This window comes from Ranitomeya imitator, chromosome 3, assembly GCF_032444005.1.
Source record: "Ranitomeya imitator isolate aRanImi1 chromosome 3, aRanImi1.pri, whole genome shotgun sequence".
NCBI lineage: Eukaryota > Metazoa > Chordata > Amphibia > Anura > Dendrobatidae > Ranitomeya > Ranitomeya imitator.
In genome coordinates, this window is record NC_091284.1 from 178871213 (window position 1) to 178891786 (window position 20574).

At 41.9% G+C, this 20574-nt stretch overlaps 1 protein-coding gene across 2 annotated transcripts in view; it reads left to right on the forward strand.

Moving 5' to 3' along the window:
* Positions 1–20574, forward strand: part of LOC138673069 (amine oxidase [flavin-containing] B-like) — a 160905-nt gene that overhangs the window by 79181 nt on the left and 61150 nt on the right. For both annotated transcript variants that reach the window (XM_069761650.1, XM_069761651.1), the window contains 3 exons: positions 3145–3294; positions 10678–10837; positions 14217–14313. In XM_069761650.1, the coding sequence (XP_069617751.1) occupies positions 3145–3294; positions 10678–10837; positions 14217–14313 (407 nt within the window). The remainder of the gene's footprint in view (positions 1–3144; positions 3295–10677; positions 10838–14216; positions 14314–20574) is intronic.

Here is a 20574-nt window from a genome sequence, read left to right on the forward strand (position 1 = left end):
ATAATATAGCACAACCTGCATAATATAGCACAGCCCGTGTAGTAGTATACAGCACAGCCCGTGTAGTAGTATACAGCACAGCCCGCGTAGTAGTATATACAGCACAGCCCGCGTAGTAGTATATACAGCACAGCCCGAGTAGTAGTATATACAGCACAGCCCGCGTAGTAGTATATACAGCACAGCCCGCATAGTAGTATATACAGCACAGCCCGCGTAGTAGTATATACAGCACAGCCCACGTAGTAGTATATACAGCACAGACCGCGTAGTAGTACATACAGCACAGCACGCGTAGTAGTATATACAGCACAGCCCGCGTAGTAGTATATACAGCACACCCCGCATAGTAGTATATACAGCACAGCCCGCATAGTAGTATACACAGCACAGCCCACACAGTGGTATATACACAGCACAGCCCACACAGTGGTATATACACAGCACAGCCCACACAGTGGTATATACACAGCACAGCCCACACAGTGGTATATACAGCACAGCCCACACAGTGGTATATACACAGCACAGCCCACACAGTGGTATATACACAGCACAGCCCACACAGTGGTATATACACAGCACAGCCCACACAATGGTATATACACAGCATAGCCCACACAGTGGTATATACACAGCACAGCCCACACAGTGGTATATACAGCACAACCCAGATCTCATCCCCCCGATAATGGCTCCACAGTCCAGTTAAAAAAAAAACAAAAACCCTCTCCACACCTTTCCTCTTGCCCGCGCTGCTCCTGGCTCCTGGCTCCTGTCTCGTCGGCTGTAGTCTGCCCGGGACACAGCAGGTGCGCGATGATATGAAGTTATCGCGCACCGCCAGTGTCAGAGGCAGAGTGAGGAATGATGGGAGAGGGAGCGTCAGCGGACGCTCTCTCCTCCATCATTCCATTGAACTATACCGGCGTCATAGATGCCGGTATAGTTGAATGCGGCGGCGGCGGCACTGGTGAGGGGAGGGGGGAAAGAGTGCAGCGGCCCACTACTGGCACCGGCCCTTCTGGCATTTGCCAGAAGTGCCCGATGGCCAGTCCGGCCATAGGTACTACTATGGGCTGGTAGAGATAAGCTAGTTTGCCCTTTTCACATTGAAGATAGAATAAAAATCAATTCCCAAACCTACTGCTAGTTTTTAGAAGACTCTTTCTTCAAATAGTGGTACAGGAAAAAGTGTGCATCTTTCAAGAAAACCTTTATTTTTATGCAGTGTAATGCTCCATTGCATGCATCAAAGAATGACACTGCTTAGCTAACTAGTAAAAGCCTAAAACATAAAAATAATGTCTTGGCCCCCTTTCTCATCTAACCTAAACCACCCAGGATAAAGAAGAAGAGTTATGAGAATGGCAAATATTTGCTCTTTGGACAAAAAGCAGCAGATGCTCGTTAACCTGAGTTATTTCTGTTACAAAATTCATTTGTGTTTTGTTTTTTTTAGTTTGTGGTGAACATGTAACCAAGTAATTTTAGTAGTTTCCAGACTCTTGCCAGGAGCTACAGAGATAAAATCAAATCAATAAAAAAGTGCATAAGTGTGCAATAAAATGTTATCTATGTTATAAAAAATGCAGGGAGATTATATGAATAGCATAATGGTTTACTGTTAACTGGGGACATAGGGTAAGATATGTGCTCACAGAGGTTGCCAAGAAACCACCCTTTAAGGGTATTTAGATAGGGAAGGATATCTCAATTGAAAAAATATTGTATTAGTTACACAACAGCCAGTTTCCAGAGATTCACAAGCTTTCTCTGATAACTTAAGACATTCTTTAAGTTTAATGGAAAAGACAATTAATTTACAGTAAAAGCCTCATTGTGGCAACATGATATATCGTTTCTACTCATGCAAAGATAGGCAGAAACAAAAGGTTGTTAAGAATTCAAGGTGACCTTAGAAGACACATTTGGCTGACAGCAATCCCCCATACTCATGCAAATGCATGTTGGTCTCACCACTGAACTTCATGTATCTATAATATAAAGAAGGAATAGAGTCAGTCAAGCATCGATCACCCTTCACTTCATACCCATTAGATGGATGGCTAACCCAAGCTGACATAAATCTGATATGTAGTGCCACCTTAATACATTTTTTTGCACAGATTATAGTCCCACATAGTAAAAATCATGCACTAGAGCTTATTTTAATTCAATACCTTAAAGACCTACCAGCTACTTAATTGCAATGAATAAGCGTTACTAGAGATTAATATTTTTAAAGAAAAACCCATGAGATATAGTGTTTTTAATCAGACATCAGTGGAATCAATGATGTTGGCAGCAAATGCTAATGATGTGTTCTGTCAAGTACCCGCACACATCGTCTGTCTGCCAGCAAATTATTTATTAATGCTCATTGGATCATGGCAATAATGATGACTTGTAATAGTGTTAGCATTGATTTTCTGGTGCTCAATAAAGCTATGCTGCAATAAAGTTTAATGTGTAAATGTGGCTGTATCTTTAAATTACATCTATAGGCCAACAAATGATGTCCCTTATGTGCTTGAAGAGACACATCCAGAGATGTTGCAGATCATGGTAGCATGTCTAGGCCTCCTAGGTTGATCACTGTAACAACAGGAAGACGTGGCTCGTTATTATTGTTCCCGGGGCACTTTAGAGAAATGGGCATATCACTGGTTTCATAACCAAATCACTTAAATGCAGAGCTTTAGTGTTCCTGAAGTGAAGATTAAAGAGGTCCAGTTACCATACACTATGCCATACCGCACTATTATCCCAGAAGTAGATGTGGTGTGATGTTCCCTCCTGGAGGACTGTTCATTGTGTTTCCCACTTTTCCTCCACTTGTCCGTATATCATTGCATCCAAGACAAAAGCGCTGAAAAAGATAGACTTTCATTCCAGCCAGCTTTGCCATCTTGCTCAGCATAATTCTAGCCTTTGAGAGCACTGGAGTGAAGGGAACGAAGAGGCCTTCAAGAGGGAACATCACATCACTCCAATTCACAGGATTACGGTGTGGGGTAACATAATGTTCAGCACCTTGACCTCTCCAGTCTTCATTACAGGTATTCCAACAGCATACAGTACTGTAGAATATTTATTAAATGCAAAATATAACTATGTTTCACAATTTGCCTATGGTTTTAGGAAAGAAAGTTTGTAGGAGGATCTGGGCAGATAAGTGAAAAGATAATGGCACGTCTCCAGGATCGAGTGAAGTTAGAGAGACCCGTGATCAGGCTGGATCAGTCTGGCGAAGTTGTCATTGTGGAGACATTAAATCATGAAGTCTATCAGGTAAATGCAATAAACTATTTATTAATATATTTTTACTTTTGAACATGCTATCTATATTTTCAATATATTCCATTCTATTCTAAACAGAAATTTACATTATCATATGTTTTATAAAAAAATTTGAAGCATGAAAAACTGTACAGGATTAATAGCTTTGCATTGAGCCCGTGCGCCGCACTGTGCCCATGCTCAGACCAATTATTTGAATTTACTGGGACTTATGAATTGATTTCTTGTGACATATTGTACTTTATGATAGTGGTAAAATTTTGTCGATTTGACTTGCATTTATTTGTGAAAAAAAATGGAAATTTGGCAAAAATTTAGAAAATTTTGCAATTTTTAAACTTTTGGTTTTTATGCCCTTAAATTAGAGAGTCATATCATACAAAATAGTTAATAAATAACATTACCCACATGTCTGCTTTACATTAGCACAATTTTGGAAACATAATTTTTTTTGTTAGGAAGTTATAAGGGTTAAAAGTTGACTAGCGATTTCTCATTTTTACAACAAAATTTGCAAAACCATTTTTTCTAGGGACCACCTCACACTTGAAATCACTTTAAAGGGGTCTATATGACAGAAAATGCCAAAAAGTGAAACCATTATAAAAACTGCACCCCTCAAGGTGCTCAAAACCACATTCAAAATGTTTATTAACCTTACAGGTGCTTCACAGGAATTTTTGGAATGTTTAAAAAAAATTGAACATTTAACTTTTTTTTTTTCACAAATTGTCTCTTCAGAGAGGAAGAGAACTAGAACTCTAGTGCCACCTATTGGAAGTAGCAATCCTAACAGTCAATGTTGACTCTTTAACGAGCCTTGTTACGTGACTTACGATAATAGCCAAACCAGAATCTCAATTTGCAGACACTGTGTTTCAGGATACTGCCCCTCGTCAGTGCAAAGTGGAGATCTGGTTTGGCTGATTGAGAGGCGTCTGACCGGGATCCAAGAAATATTGTTTATCCTTGCGGAGAGTGAGATGATAAGCATGTCGAGGTGAGGAGACTTAAAGCCGCAATGCTCCACTGGGAAATATGCAAATTGTTTCTTCAGAGAGGAAGAGGACTAGAACTCTAGTGCCACCTATTGGAAGTAGCAATCCTAACAGTCAATAGGTGGCACTAGAGTTCTAGTCCTCTTCCTCTCTGAAGAGACAATTTGCATATTTCCCGGAGGAGCATTGCGGCTTTAAGTCTCCTCACCTTGACATGCTTATCATGTCACTCTCCGCAAGGAGAAATGATTTTTACTTCAGGTCCAATTTGTTTTATTTTACCAAGTGTAACAGGAGAAATTGGACCACAAAAGTCATTTTACAATTTGTCCTGAGTACGCCGATACCCCATATGTGGGGGTAAACCACTGTTTGGGCACATGGCAGAGCTCGGAAGGGAAGGAGCGCCGTTTGACTTTTCAAAGCAAAATTAGCTGGAATTTAGATCTGACACCATGTCGCGTTTGGAGAGCCCCTGATGTGCCTAAACAGTGAAAACCCCCCACAAGTGACACCATTTTGGAAAGTAGACCCCCTACGGAACTAATCTAGATGTGTGGTGAGCACTTTGAACACCCAAGTACTGTTTATAATGTAGATCCTTAAAAAAAATATTTGTTTCACAAAAAATTAACTTTTTGACCCAAATTTTTTATTTTCCCAAGGGTAACAGGACAAATTGGACCCCAAAAGTTGTTGTGCAATTTGTCCTGAGTACGCTGATACCCCGTGTGGGGGTAAACCACTGTTTGGGCGCATGGCAGAGCTCGGAAGGGAAGGAGCGCCGTTTGACTATTCAATGCAAAATTGGCTGGAATTGAGATTGGACACCATGTCTCATTTGGAGAGCCCCTGATGTGCCTAGACAGTAGAAACTTTCACAAGTGACCCCATATTGGAAACTAGACCCCCCAAAGATCTTATCTAGATCGAGAAAAGAAAAAATATATTTTTTCCACGAAAATGATATTTTAGCCCCCACATTTTTATTTTCCCAAGGGTAACAGGAGAAATTGGACCCCAAAAGTTTTTATCCAATTTTTCCTGAGTACGCTGATACCCCATATGTGGGGGGAACCACTGTTTGGGCGCACGGCAGAGCTTGGAAGGGAAAGAGTACCTTTTGGAATGCAGACTTAGATGGATTGGTGTGCAGGCATCAGGTTGCATTTGCAGAGCCCTGATGTACCCCCCACAAGTGACTCCATATTGGAAACTAGACCCCCAAGGAACTTATCTAGATGTGTTGTGAGAGCTTTGAACCCCCAAGTGCTTCACTACAGTTTATAACACAGAGCCGTGAAAATAAAAAATCTTTTTTTCTTCCACAAAAATTATTATTTTTTAGCCCCCGGTTTTGTATTATCTCAAGGGTAACAGGAGAAATTCGACCCCAAAAGTTGTTGTACAATTTGTTCCGAGTACGCTGATACCCCATATGTTGGGGTAAACCCGTGGTTGGGCACACGGGAGAGCTCAGAAGGGAAGGAGCACTATTTTACTTTTCAACGCAGAATTAGCTGGAATTGAGATCGGACGCTATCTTGCATTTGGAGAGCCCCTGATGTGCCTAAACAGTGGAAACCCCCCAATTCTAACTGAAACCCTAACCCAAACACACCCCTAACCCTAATCCCATTGATAACCCTAACCACACCCCTAACCCTAATCCCAACCCTAATCCCAACCGTAAATGTAATCCAAACCCTAACTTTAGCCCCAAACCAAACCCTAACTTTAGCCCCAACCCTAACTCTAACTTTAGCCTCAGCCCTAACCCCATCCCTAACTTTAGCCCCAACCATAACCCTAGCTTTACCCACAACCCTAACCCTAACTTTAGCCCCAACCCTAACCCTAACTTTACCCCTAACCCTAATAGGAAAATGGAAATAAATACATTTTTTTAAATTGTATTATTTTTCCTTAAGTAAGGGGGTGATGAAGGGGGGTTTGATTTACTTTTATAACTTTTTTTGGCAAATTTTCATGATTGGCAGCCGTCACACATTAAAAGATGCATTTTATTGCAAAAAATAGTTTTTGCATCACCACATTTTGAGAGCTATAATTTATCCATATTTTGGCCCACAGAGTCATGTGAGGTTTTGTTTTTTTGCGGAATGAGTTGACGTTTTTATTGGTACCATTTTCGGGGACATGACATTTTTTGATCGCTTTTTATTCCAATTTTTGGGAGGCAGAATGAACAAAACCCAGCAATTCCGTAATTTCTTTTAAGGGGGGCATTTATACTGTTCCGCGTGTGGTAAAATTGATAAATCAGCTTTATTCTTAGGGTTAGTACAATTACAGCGATACCTCATTTATATCTTTTTTTAACTTTTGGTGCTTTTACACAATAAAAACTATTTTATATAAAAATTAATTGTTTTTGCATCTCTTTATTCTGAGAGCTATAACTTTTTTATTTTTTGCTGATGATGCTGTATGGCAGCCTATTTTTGTGGGGCAAGATGACGTTCTCAGCAGTACCGTGCTTATGTATATCCGTCTTTTTGATCACATTTTTTTGCACATTTTGTTCGGCGGTATGATAATAAAGCGTCGTTTTTTGCCTCGTTTTAATTTTTTTTTTTTTTTGCGGTGTTCACTGAAAGGGTTAACTAGTGGGATAGTTTTATAGAGCTTGTCGTTATGGACCCAGCGATGCCAAATATGTGTACTTTTATAGTTTTTTTTAATTTACATAAATAAATGGATTTATTGGAAAATATTTATTTAATTATTTATTTTTTTCTTTATTTTGGGGATTTTTTTTTTTTTATACCTTCTATTTTTTTTTACACTTTATAACATTGTCCCGGGGGGGACATCACTATATTTCATCAGATCGCTGATCTGACACTTTGCATAGCACTGTGTTAGATCAGCGATCTGACAGGCAGTGCAGGAGGCTTTCCGGCGCCTGCTCTGAAGGACCCGGTAGGAGCCCCGCGGCCATCTTGGATCTGGTGACTCCTTCCAGAATACCGGAACAATGCAATCGCATCGCGTTGTTCTGGTGGGAGAGGCAGGGAGCCCCCGTCCCCGCACTATGCCCCTCTATGTCGCTGTCACTACTGACGGTGGCATCAGAGGGGTGAAATGCCCAAGATCGGCGCTAGCGCCAATTGTGGGCATTGTCATTGAGGGGTGTCAACTGTCACATACAGCTGACACCCGCATGCGATCGCTGCGGTGCTCACTGTGAGACCGCGCATACTCAGTTCCTGCAGAGCAGTTCTAGTACGGAGCATGTCAGGAAGGGGTTAAATTAATTTGATAATATCTAGCACTGACCTGATGAATCATGTTGTCAGGTCAGTTTTATGTCACAATGAATATCAAAATGCAGCACTCAAAAAACAATTGCAGAGTTTGTAAATATTTTTGTCATTTCACAGCACTTAAAATGTTTCTCCATTTTCTAGTACATTATATGGTAAAATGAATGGTTTCCAAAAAAGCACAACTTGTCCGCCAGAAAACAAGCCCTAATATATAGTGGGGCAAATAATTATTTGATCCCTTGATGATTTTGGAAGTTTGCCCACTGACAAAGACATGAACAGTCTATAATTTTAAGGGTAGGTCAATTTTAACATTGAGCGATAGAATATCAAAAATAAAATCCAGAAAATCACATTGTATAAATTTTATAAATATATTTGCATATTACATTCATAAATAAGTATTTGATCCCCTGCCAACCATTAAGGGTATGTGCACACGTAGCAGATTTGCTTCTGGGATTTTCTGTGCGGATTCTGCATCTCTTGGCAGAAAACGCAGGTGCAGATTTGATGCGCTTTTCTTGCGGATTTTGTTTGTTTTTCCTGCGGATTCTGTGCGGATTTCATACGTTTTTACCCCTGCGGAGTTCAATAATGGAATGGGTGCAGAAACGCTGCAGATCCGCACAAAATAAGTGACATGGTCCTTTTTTGAATCTGCTGTGTTTTCTCTGCAGATGTTTTCTCACCTTTAGCATGGCATTTTTTTGCCATTGATTTACATTGTACTGTAAATCACTTGCAGATCTGCAGCAGATCGGCAGGAGTTAGATGTTCCTAATCAACTTGTTACCTGCATTAAAGACAGCTGTCTTACATTGTCACATTTATAAAAGACCCCTGTCCACAGACTCAATTAATCAGTCAGACTCTAACCGCTACAACATGGGCAAGACCAAAGAGCTTTCTTAAGGTATGTGTCCACGTGCAGTAAACGCTGCGTGTTTGACGCTGCATAGGGACGCAGTGTCAAGCACGCAGCGTCCAGATGTTACAGCATAGTGGAGGGGATTTAATGAAATCCCGTCTCCACTATGAGTGGTAACACGCACGCGGCGGCCCTGTGACTCCGGACATGCTGCGCGTCTTTTCAGATCGCAGCATGTCCGTATATCTTGCAGCGACGCTGCGTCGCCGCAAGATATGGCACAGGGCCCTATGGTGGGGAGCGATGATGCCGGATGTGTGCTGTGAACACATCCGGCATCATCGCGTCCCAGAAAGGGGGCGGGGCTTAGCGCAGAGCGGCTAAGCCGCTCCGGCGATACCGCCGGCCATCCTGAAAATGGACACATACCCTAAGGATGACAGGGACAAGATCATAGACCTGCACAAAGCGGGAATGGGCTAGAAAACCATAAGTAAGATGCTGACTGAGAAGGCGGCAACCTACCCTTAAAACTAAAGACTGTACATGTCTTTGTCAGTGGGCAAACTTACAAAATCAGCAAGGGATCAAATACTTATTTCCCCCACTGTAGCTTGGATGAAGAGGAGGAAAAAACAATTGCACGGAAGCAAAAATTGGCCACAGCGGGAAGGGGTTAATATACCCTGCTTGAAAACTTATTGCCAGATTTCCCCACAGATTATTGATGATTGCTGAGTGTGAGTCCTATGAATGTGACATTAACCCCTTCATGACCTTGGGATTTTTCGTTTTTCCGTGTTCGTTTTTTTCTCCCCTCCTTCCCAGAGCCATAACTTTTTTATTTTTCCGTCAATTTGGCCATGTGAGGGCTTATTTTTTGCGGGACGAGTTGTACTTTTGAACGACATCATTGGTTTTAGCATGTCGTGTACTAGAAAATGGGAAAAAATTCCAAGTGCGGTGAAATTGCAAAAAAAGTGCAATCCCACACTTGTTTTTTGTTTGTTTTTTTGCTAGGTTCACTAAATGCTAAATCTGACCTGCCATTATGATTCTCCAGGTCAGTACGAGTTCATAGACACCTAACATGTCTAGGTTATTTTTTATCTAAGTGGTGAAAAAAAATTCCAAACTTTGCTAAAAAAAAAAAAAAAAAATTGCAGCATTTTCTGATACTCGTAGCGTCTCCATTTTTTGTGATCTGGGGTTGTTTGAGGGCTTATTTTTTGCGTGCCGAGATGATGTTTTTAATGATAGCATTTTGGTACAGATACGTTCTTTTGATCGCCCGTTATTGCATTTTAATGCAATGTCGCGGCGACCTAAAAAACGTAATTCTGGCGTTTCCAATTTTTTTCTCGCTACGCCGTTTAGCGATCAGGTTAATGCTTTTTTTTAATTGATAGATCGGGCGATTCTGAGCGCGGTGATACCAAATATGTGTAGATTTGATTTTTTTTTATTGATTTATTTTGATTGGGGCGAAAGGGGGGTGATTTAAACTTTTATATTTTTTTTATTTTTTTCACATTTTTTTTTACTTTTTTTTTTACTTTTGCCATGCTTCAATAGCCTCCATGGGAGGCTAGAAGCAGGCACAACGCGATCGGCTCTGCTACATAACAGCGATCTGCTGATCGCTGCTATGTAGCAGAAATGGAGGTGTGCTGTGAGCGCCGACCACAGGGTGGCGCTCACAGCTGCCGGGGATCAATAACCATAGAGGTCTCTAGGACCTCTATGGTTACCATCCAGACGCATCGCCGACCCCCGATCATGTGACGGGGTCGGCGATGACGTTATTTCCGGCCGGCCGGCCGGAAGCGGTAGTTACATACCGCTGTCTGCGTTTGACAGCGGCATTTAACTAGTTAATAGGTGCGGGCAGATCGCGATTCTGCCCGTGCCTATTACGGGCACATGTCAGCTGTTCAAAACAGCTGACATGTCCCGGCTTTGATGCGGAGCCCTGCATCAAAGCAGGTGATCTGACCTCGGACGTACTATCCCGTCCGAGGTCAGATAAGGGTGAAATAACTTGATTTGGTTAAAGGTTCCTTATATTTACAGTTTATCCAAAGCAGACAATGCCATTAAAAGTTCAGTCAAGACATCAGTAAAGTCAGGACCAGTTCCCTCTAATTGTTAAAATTCGATCCTGTAAATAATACAAATCATGAAAGTGCAAATTTGTTTTTTCCTCGTTCAGAGCAAATTTGTCATCAGTGCTATACCACCAGTACTGACCACAAAGATTCATTTTAATCCAGAGCTACCACCAATCAGAAACCAGCTAATACATCGTCTTCCAATGGGATCTGTGATCAAGTGCATGGTCTATTATAAGGAAGCCTTTTGGAGGAAAATGGGTAAGCATTCAATTCATTTTGCCTGTATGGACTCAATATATTCTTCAGCACTGCACACAGTTTGTGATGACTCTCATTAGTTCTTGCTCCAAAGGGTTTACAATCTAATAGAGCAAATTGTATAAGAAAGCAAATGACCTGTCAGTAAAGTTACAGAAAGTCTTCTAAGACCATACATCAATATTGAACACACCATGTAATCGTAGTTAACTGGAGAAAATTGATGCAACTAATTTCTTAAGAAAAAACAAATTGTCTTGAGTTATTATTATCCAGGAAATAAAAGATGATGTAAATCTTAAAATAAAATAATACTAAAACTAATCCTGCTTCACCATACAACAGTTTCCAGTACCCCCATATGTTCTCTTGTTAATAACATTATGTTATATAATTTATGTCACATAACAGCTATGAGCAACTATGTAAAAGTAGAGAAAAAACTATAATCAAAATGTAATACTGTACATTCAAATCTAGATGTACCTATATAAATCCATAAGAGACCGCATCTCTATATAAAAATGAGAAAAATAAAAAAAACGATATTGTAGAGACAAAAAGTAAACTTCAATGGCTGCCACAAGCGTTACTAGGGCCATACAAGAATAGGGGCACAAGTCTCCCCATATTAGCCATTATGCCAAATAAAATAAAGCTTTAAAAATATACAATTATATATATATACAGCTCTGGCAAAAATGAAGAGACCACTGCAAAATGTTCAGTTTGTCTGATTTTTCTCTTTATAGGTATATTTTTAAGTAGAATAAAAATTGGTCTTTTATTGTATAAACTTCTGACAATGTCTCCAAATTTTCAAGCAATAAATTTTTTATTTTTCTTCTGAAAAAGAAAAATGGTCTAAATTAAAAAAACAAACAGGGCTTTCAGACTTCAAATAAGCCAAAGAAAACAAGTTAATAATCATTTAGAAACAACAATACTAATGTTTTAACTCAGGAAGAGTTCAGAAATCAATATTTTGTGGAATAACCATGATTTTTAATCACAGCTTTCATGCGTCTTGGCATGCTTTCCACCAGTCTTTCACACTGCTCCTGGCGCAAAAATGTAAGCAGTTCTTCTTTGTTTGATGGCTTGTGACTATCCATCATCCTCTTCATTACATTCCAGAGGTTTTCAAGGTGGTTCAGGTCTGGAGATTGGGCTGCCCATGACAGGATTTTGATGTGGTGGTCTCTTAATTTTTGCCAGAGCTGTATATGTGTTAACAATGATACTTCTATACAAAGACTATATAAGGTAATCCTTACCTACTGTTCCAAACAAATCCCACTTTACAAAGCCAATATTGCCAATAATACCACAATACTAAGCTGAAAGAATACTGCCATACCATGATAACAACCACTATCATAACATAGTGAATAAATATTGCTTCTACAGAACAAAACACACTGTACAAAAGCAGTTTTACCAATAATATCACTGTACACCGCTATATACTATATACCACTAGAAAGTCACTAAATTGCACTACCAAACTATTATGGAAAAAACTTACATTGACTATCCAGTGGTAAATACTACTTCTGCAGACTGTGTAAGTGAATACAGTTCAGTTATATAGTGACTTACAGCTGATGTTATTTCTTATTGGAGTCATCCACTTTTCTTGATTTTTCCAACCCACCCACACTGCCATGATGACTTCACTCTGCAAATTTTGTAGCCCAAAAACAATTTGCATCTCACATTTCCAGCATCATCCCCACATATCCCCAACCTACACAAACTACCCATTGCACTGTTACCCCCAGTTATGTGGCTCAAGTAATAATGCCTCTTGACTGTTCCCATCAAGGAATAATGATCAAGGAACATTTGGATATTTATACCATCCTTTCAGGGCCATACAAACCTTACACTAACTCCACCCACAAAGTATGTCTTGACGCTGGCACTGATGTCATGACGTAATTTTATGTTGCATGTGCCTCAGCGTTCAGTAATGAATGCAGTGAGCATGTGCTCACTGACCAAGAAGAAATAGAAAGGCTGGTGGCCGTCAAAACATAGCTGCTGACCCAAGCCCTGCTGTCCCCAGGAATTCTCTGAGGGCCAGAGAAAAGGTCATTGTGGGTCGTAAATGGCCCATGGGCTTGAGGTTCCCCACCCCTGCCTTACAACAATAATGCTTGATTAGTGCCCCTCCGGCAATAATACTCCATTTACTCCATTAGTGCCCCATCCATTAATACTGTTTCTTTGGTGTTCCCTCCATTAACAATGTTCCATTAGTGGCCCCTGCAGTAATAATTCTTCATTAATGTTGCCTCCATTATTAATGTCCCATTAGTTCTCCTTTCAAGTACTTCAGTATTAATGCCCCCTCAACTAATACGTTTCTATTAGTTTATTAGTGCCTATTGGAGAAAAAATGTCCCTTTAGTTTCCCTTCCATTAATAATGCTCTATTAGTGGCCCCTCTGATAATAATTTCTCATTATTGCCCCCTCCAGAAATAATTCTCTTAGTGCCCCATCCAGTAAAATTTTCCATAAATGCCCCCTCCAGAATTAATGCTCCATTAATATACCCCCAGTAGTAATGTTAACCGTCTAGTAATACCCCAGTAATAATAATGCATTGGTGCCACCTGCAGAAATAATGTTCCATTATAGTGGGCCTTACAGTAATAATGTTTCACTAGCGCCGTCTCCAGAATTAAGGTCCCGTTATTCCCCCAACAGCAATAATGTCCCCTTCACCAGTAATAACTTTTTAATTGGTGCCCCCTTCAGAAATAATGCTCGATCAGTACCGCTCCATTAGGAATGCTCCATTATTTTGCCCTCCAGTACCAATCTTCTATTAGTTCCCCTGCAGTAATAATATTCCCCCCTCCAGAAATAATGCTCTACCAGTGCCCCCTTCAGAGTTAATGCCCCACTATTCTCCCTCCATAACTAATACCCCAATAGTGCTCCCTCCAGTAATAATATTCCATTAGTGAACCCTCCAGTAGCACTGCCCCATTTTTGCCAATATCAACACCCCTAATGGAGTCACTCTTCCTCAGGAGTAAAGAATGTGGTTGTTATGTGCAGGTTCAGATAATTACTGCCTAAGAATCTCATCAAAGAATACCAAAGAAAATGAAAGTATAGATAGGTAATTATTACATTGTTTTGGTTTCAGCCAAGGGCAAGGTAAGTGGAGGCTGACAGAGCCCATGGATGGTGAAACCCATGCTGTTAGGTTTCACCATGTGCTCTGTAGAGGATCTATAGTAATGGCAGGTACATCATTCATAAAAAGGGATAGCATACATTTCTGTGACTTCCAAGGATACATATATAGAATTTTATTAATACAATAAACTCTGAATCCCTCTTTTTCTGTATCTAATAAGGATGCTGTGGATGTATGATGATTGAAGATGAAGATACACCAATAGGATTCACGTTGGATGACACTAAGCCTGATGGTTCTGCACCTGCTATCGTAGGGTATGGATTAATGAGTAGTGAAATCATTTCAGCATATGAAGTACAGGTTAAAGCTACAAAATGCACAATATAAAACTCATTTAAACTTTTGATTTTTCAATGTACAAGAACCCCCCCCCCCCCGATAAATTTATTTATTATCATACATACATTTTTATAGCGCCATTTATTCCATGGCGCTTTACATGTGAATACGGGGCAAATATAGACAAATGCATTAAACATGAGCCAAAAATAAGGCACACGGGTACATAAGGAGGGAGGACCCTGCCCGCGAGGGCTCACAGTCTGCAGGGGATGGGTGATGAAACACTAGGAGAGGGTAGGGCAAGTTGTACGGGGGTTCAGTAAGTTCAGGATCACTAAATCTGATCAGACTCGGATCACAGTGTGATCTGAATGTGATACCAGTGTCATCAGATTTTCTCGTCTAGAGAATTTCTAGAGAAATTCAAAAAATAAATAAATCCTCCATCTTATTTGTTCTGAAAGTCTATGAAAATTGGACTGCATTTGGATGTCTTCCAAATATGGTCCGATTTTTTTCACGAACCCATTCAAACACATTGGTGATTTTGATCCAACCCTTGGATCAAAATCGGACATGTCTCTACAATTTTCCGAGGACTTCTCGATCCTCGAAAATTTCACAGATGTGTGCATGGCTCCATAGACTAGCACAAGTACGAGTGCCATCATGAATAATGAATAGCACTCAAATATAAAAATCAGACATGTGAATGATCTGCTCGGACACCCGGTAATAAGCTCAGTTTCCATGTAGCAGGGTGTAGTAAGCGTTTCCCACTGCGTCCAATTTTCATTTTTGTGGTTTGGGGTTTTCCTTCCCTTTTTCCAAGAGTCATTACTTTTTTTCTGTAGTCCCAGGCATATGAGGGATTGTTTTTTGCATCGCGAGTTGTAGTTTCGAATGACAAATGCATGTTACCAATGGGCAGCAAATGTGTAAAAAAATACAAGTGTTGTGAAATAGTGAGGAAAAAAACAATTCCAACCTTTGTTATTTGTGTTTCATTTTCAAAGCATTCATAGAGCCAAAAAGTGATCTCATTTTACAAGTCAGTATAATAGTGATGCCAAACATGTATGTATGTGTTTTAATTCTAATAGTGATTTAAAAAAATTCTGAACTTTGCAAAAAAAATTGATTTCTGTCACTAATATATTCCTGGACCCACCAGTTTTTTATTTTTCTGTCAGTGGAAGTTCATTTGTTTGTGCTTAGCTGTAGTTTTTTAATGCTACTATTTTGGTTAGTTTTTATTGTATTTTTGTGGGATGTATATAGCACAAAAAGTGGCAATTTTGTTATTTTAATTTTTTTCTTTGACATTTACCTTGTGAATTATCCCTTTCATGACATGCCCCATACTAGCATGTCGTGTCTCCCCTTTTGATGTGGGCTCCAGCGGTGAGCCCACATCAAAGTCACGACCTGTCAGCTGTTTTGTACAGCTGACATGTGCGTGCAATAGCGGCAGGTGGAATTGCGATCCACCTGCTGCTATTAACCAGTTAAATGCCGCTGTCAAACGCTGACAGTGGCATTTAACTACCGCTTCTGGCCGCGCGGCCAGAAATGCGCGCATTGCCGACCCCATCACATGATCGGTGGTCAGCGATGCATCGGCATAGTAACCAGAGTCTCCTTGAGACCTCTATGGTTACTGATGCCGGCGTGCTTTGAGCGCCACCCTGTGGTCGGCGCTCATAGCCAGCCTGCAATTCATATACATAGGAGCGATCTGATGATCGCTGCTATGTAGCAGAGCCGATCAGGCTATGCCACCTTCTAGCCTCCCATGGAGGCTATTGAAGCATGGCAAAAGTTAAAAAAAAGGTTTTAAAAAAATATGAAAAAAATAAAAAAAATATTAAAGTTTAACCCCTTCCCGACCTTTGACGCCACGTAGGCGTCATGAAAGTCGGTGCCAATCCGACCCATGACGCCTATGTGGCGTCATGGAAAGATCGCGTCCCTGCAGATCGGGTGAAAGGGTTAACTCCCATTTCACCCGATCTGCAGGGACAGGAGGAGTGGTAGTTTAGCCCAGGGGGGGTGGCTTCACCCCCCCGTGGCTACGATCGCTCTGATTGGCTGTTGAAAGTGAAACTGCCAATCAGAGCGATTTGTAATATTTCACCTATTATAACTGGTGAAATATTACAATCCAGCCATGGCCGATGCTGCAATATCATCGGCCATGGCTGGAAACACTGATGTGCCCCCACCCCACCCCACCGATCGCCCCCCCAAGCCACCGATCTGTCCGGTACACAGCTCCGGCTCCCCTCCGTCCTGTGCTCCACTCCCCCCGTGCTCTTGTCCGCTCACCCCCGTGCTCCAATCACCCCCCCTGTGCTCCAATCACCCCCCCTGCACTCCGATCCACCCCCTCCGTGCTCCGTTCCACCCCCCTGTGCTCCGTTCCACCCCCCGTGCTCCATTCCACCCACCCAGTGCTCCGTTCCACCCCTCCCGCGCTCCGAGTCACCCCCCCATGCTCCGATCCCCCCCCCCGTGTTCCCCCCACCCCATCATACTTACTGATCCTGCCGGGGTCCGTCCGTCTTCTCCCCGGGCGCCGCCATCTTCCAAAATGGCGGGCGCATGCGCAGTGCGCCCGCCGAATCTGCCGGCCGGCAGATTCGTTCCAAAGTGCATTTTGATCACTGAGATAGATTATATCTCAGTGATCAAAATAAAAAAAATAATAAATGACCCCCCCCCTTTGTCACCCTCATAGGTAGGGACAATAAAAAAATAAAGAATTTTTTTTTTCCACTAATGTTAGAATAGGGTTAGGGTTAGGGGTAGGGTTAGGGTTAGGGGTAGGGTTAGGGCTAGGGCTAGGGTTAGGGGTAGGGTTAGGGGTAAGGTTAGGGGTAGGGTTAGGGGTAGGGTTAGGGTTAGGGGTAGGGGTAGGGTTAGGGGTAGGGTTAGGGGTAGGGTTAGGGTTAGTGGTAGGGTTAGGGGTAGGGTTAGGGGTAGGGTTAAGGGTAGGGGTAGGGTTAGGGGTAGGGGTAGGGGTAGGGTTAGGGCTAGGGTTAGGGTTTCGGTATGTGCACACGTATTCTGGTCCTCTGCGGATTTTTCCGCTGCGGATTTGATAAATCCGCAGTGCTAAACCGCTGCAGATTTATGGCAGATTTACCGCGTTTTTTCTGCGCATTTCACTGCGGTTTTACAACTGCGATTTTCTATTTGAGCAGTTGTAAAACCGCTGCGGAATCCGCACAAAGAAGTGAAATGCTGCGGAATGTAAACCGCTGCGTTTCCGTGCAGTTTTTCCGCAGCATGTGTACAGCGATTTTTGTTTCCCATATGTTTACCGCAGCGTTTTCCGCAGCATGTGCACATACCTTTAGAATTAGGCTATGTGCACACGGTGCGGATTTGGCTGCGGATCCGCAGCAGTGTTCCATCAGGTTTACAGTACCATGTAAACATATGGAAACCAAATCCGCTGTGCCCATGGTGCGGAAAATACCGCGCGGAAACGCTGCGTTGTATTTTCCGCAGCATGTCAATTCTTTGTGCGGATTCCGCAGCGTTTTACACCTGTTCCTCAATAGGAATCCGCAGGTGAAATCCGCACAAAAAACACTGGAAATCCGCAGAAAATCCGCAGGTAAAACGCAGTGCCTTTTACCCGCGGATTTTTCAAAAATGATGCTGAAAAATCTCACACGAATCCGCAACGTGGGCACATAGCCTTAGGGTTAGGGTTGGAATTAGGGTTGTGGTTAGGGGTGTGATTAGGGTTATCGCTACAGTTGGGATTAGAGTTAGGGGTGTGGAGGGGTTAGGGTTGGAGTTAGAATTGAGGGGTTTCCACTGTTTAGGCACATCAGGGGTCTCCAAACGCAACATGGCGCCACCATTGATTCCAGCCAATCTTGTATTCAAAAAGTCAAATGGTGCTCCCTCACTTCCGAGCCCCGACGTGTGCCCAAACAGTGGTTTACCCCCACATATGGGGTACCAGCATACTCAGGACAAACTGCGCAACAATTACTGGGGTCCAATTTCTCCTGTTACCCTTGTGAAAATAAAAAAATGCTTGCTAAAACATCATTTTTGAGGAAAGAAAAATGATTTTTTATTTTCATGGCTCTGCGTTGTAAACGTCTGTGAAGCACTTGGGGGTTCAAAGTGCTCACCACATATCTAGATAAGTTCCTTGGGGGGTCTAGTTTCTAAAATGGGGTCACTTGTGGGGGGTTTCTACTGTTTAGGCACACCAGGGACTCTGCAAACGCAACGTGATGCCCGCAGACCATTCCATCAAAGTCTGCATTTCAAAAGTCACTACTTCCCTTCTGAGCCCCGACGTGTGCCCAAACAGTGGTTTACCCCCACACATGGGGTATCAGCGTACTCAGGACAAACTGGACAACAACATTTGGGGTCCAATTTCTCCTGTAACCCTTGGAAAAATAAAAAATTCTGGGCTAAATAATTATTTTTGAGGAAAGAAAACGTATTTATTATTTTCACGGCTCTGCATTATAAACTTCTATGAAGCACTTGGGGGTTCAAAGTGCTCACCACACATCTAAATAAGTTCCTTTCGGGGTCTAGTTTCCAAAATGGGGTAACTTGTGGGGGGTTTCTACTGTTTAGCCAAATCAGGGGCTCTGCAAACGCAACGTGACGCCCGCAGAGCATTCCATCAAAGTCTGCATTTCAAAACGTCACTACTTCAATTCCGAGCCCCGGCATGTGCCCAAACAGTAGTTTACCCCCACATATGGGGTATCATCGTACTCAGGAGAAACTGGACAACAAATATTGGGGTCAAATTTCTCCTGTTACCCTTGGGAAAATTAAAAAATTCTGGGCTAAATAATTATTTTTGAGGAAAGAAAACGTATTTATTATTTTCACGGCTCTGCATTATAAACTTCTATGAAGCACTTGGGGGTTCAAAGTGCTCACCACACATCTAGATAAGTTCCTTTCGGGGTCTAGTTTCCAAAATGGGGTCACTTGTGGGGGGTTTCTACTGTTAAGCCACATCAGGGGCTCTGCAAACGCAACGTGACGCCCACAGAGCATTTTATCAAAGTCTGCATTTCAAAACGTCACTACTTCACTTCTGAGCCCCGGCATGTGCCCAAACAGTGGTTTACCCCCACATATGGGGTATCAGCGTACTCAGGAGAAACTGAACAACAACTTTTGGGGTCAAATTTCTCCTGATACCCTTGGGAAAATAAAAAATTGCAGGCTAAAAGATCATTTTTGAGAAAATATTTGTTTTTTTATTTTCATGGCTCTGCGTTATAAACTTCTGTGAAGCACTTGGGGGTTCAAAGTCCTCACCACACATCTAGATTAGTTCCTTTGGTGGACTAGTTTCCAAAATGGGGTCATTTCTGGGGGATCTCCAATGTTTAGGCACACAGGGGCTCTCCAAACGTGACATGGTGTCCGCTAATGATTGGAGCTAATTTTCCATTTAAAAACCAAATGGTGTGCCTTCCCTTCCGAGCCCTGCCGTGCGCCCAAACAGTGGTTTACCCCCACATATGGGGTATCAGCGTACTCAGGACAAACTGGACAACAACATTTGGGGTCCAATTTCTCCTATTACCCTTGGCAAAATAGGAAATTCCTGGCTAAAATATCATTTTTGAGGAAAGAAAAATTATTTTTTATTTTCATGGCTCTGCGTTATAAACTTCTGTGAAGCACCTGGGGGTTTAAAGTGCTCAATATGCATCTAGATAAGTTCCTTGGGGGGCCTAGTTTCCAAAATGGGGTCACTTGTGGGGGAGCTCCAATGTTTAGGCACACAGGGGCTCTCCAAACGCGACATGGTGTCCGCTAACAATTGGAGCTAATTTTCCATTCAAAAAGTCAAATGGTGCGCCTTCCCTTCCGAGCCCTGCCGAGTGCCCAAACAGTGGTTTACCCCCACATATGAGGTATCGGCGTACTCAGGAGAAATTGCCCAACAAATTTTATGATCCATTTTATCCTATTGCCCATGTGAAAATGAAAAAATTGAGGCGAAAATAATTTTTTTGTGAAAAAAAATTACTTTTTCATTTTTTACAGATCAATTTGTGAAGCACCTGAGGGTTTAAAGTGCTCACTAGGCATCTAAATAAGTTCCTTGGGGGGTCTAGTTTCCAAAATGGGGTCACTTGTGGGGGAGCGCCAATGTTTAGGCACACAGGAGCTCTCCAAACGCGACATGGTGTCCGCTAACGATGGAGATAATTTTTCAT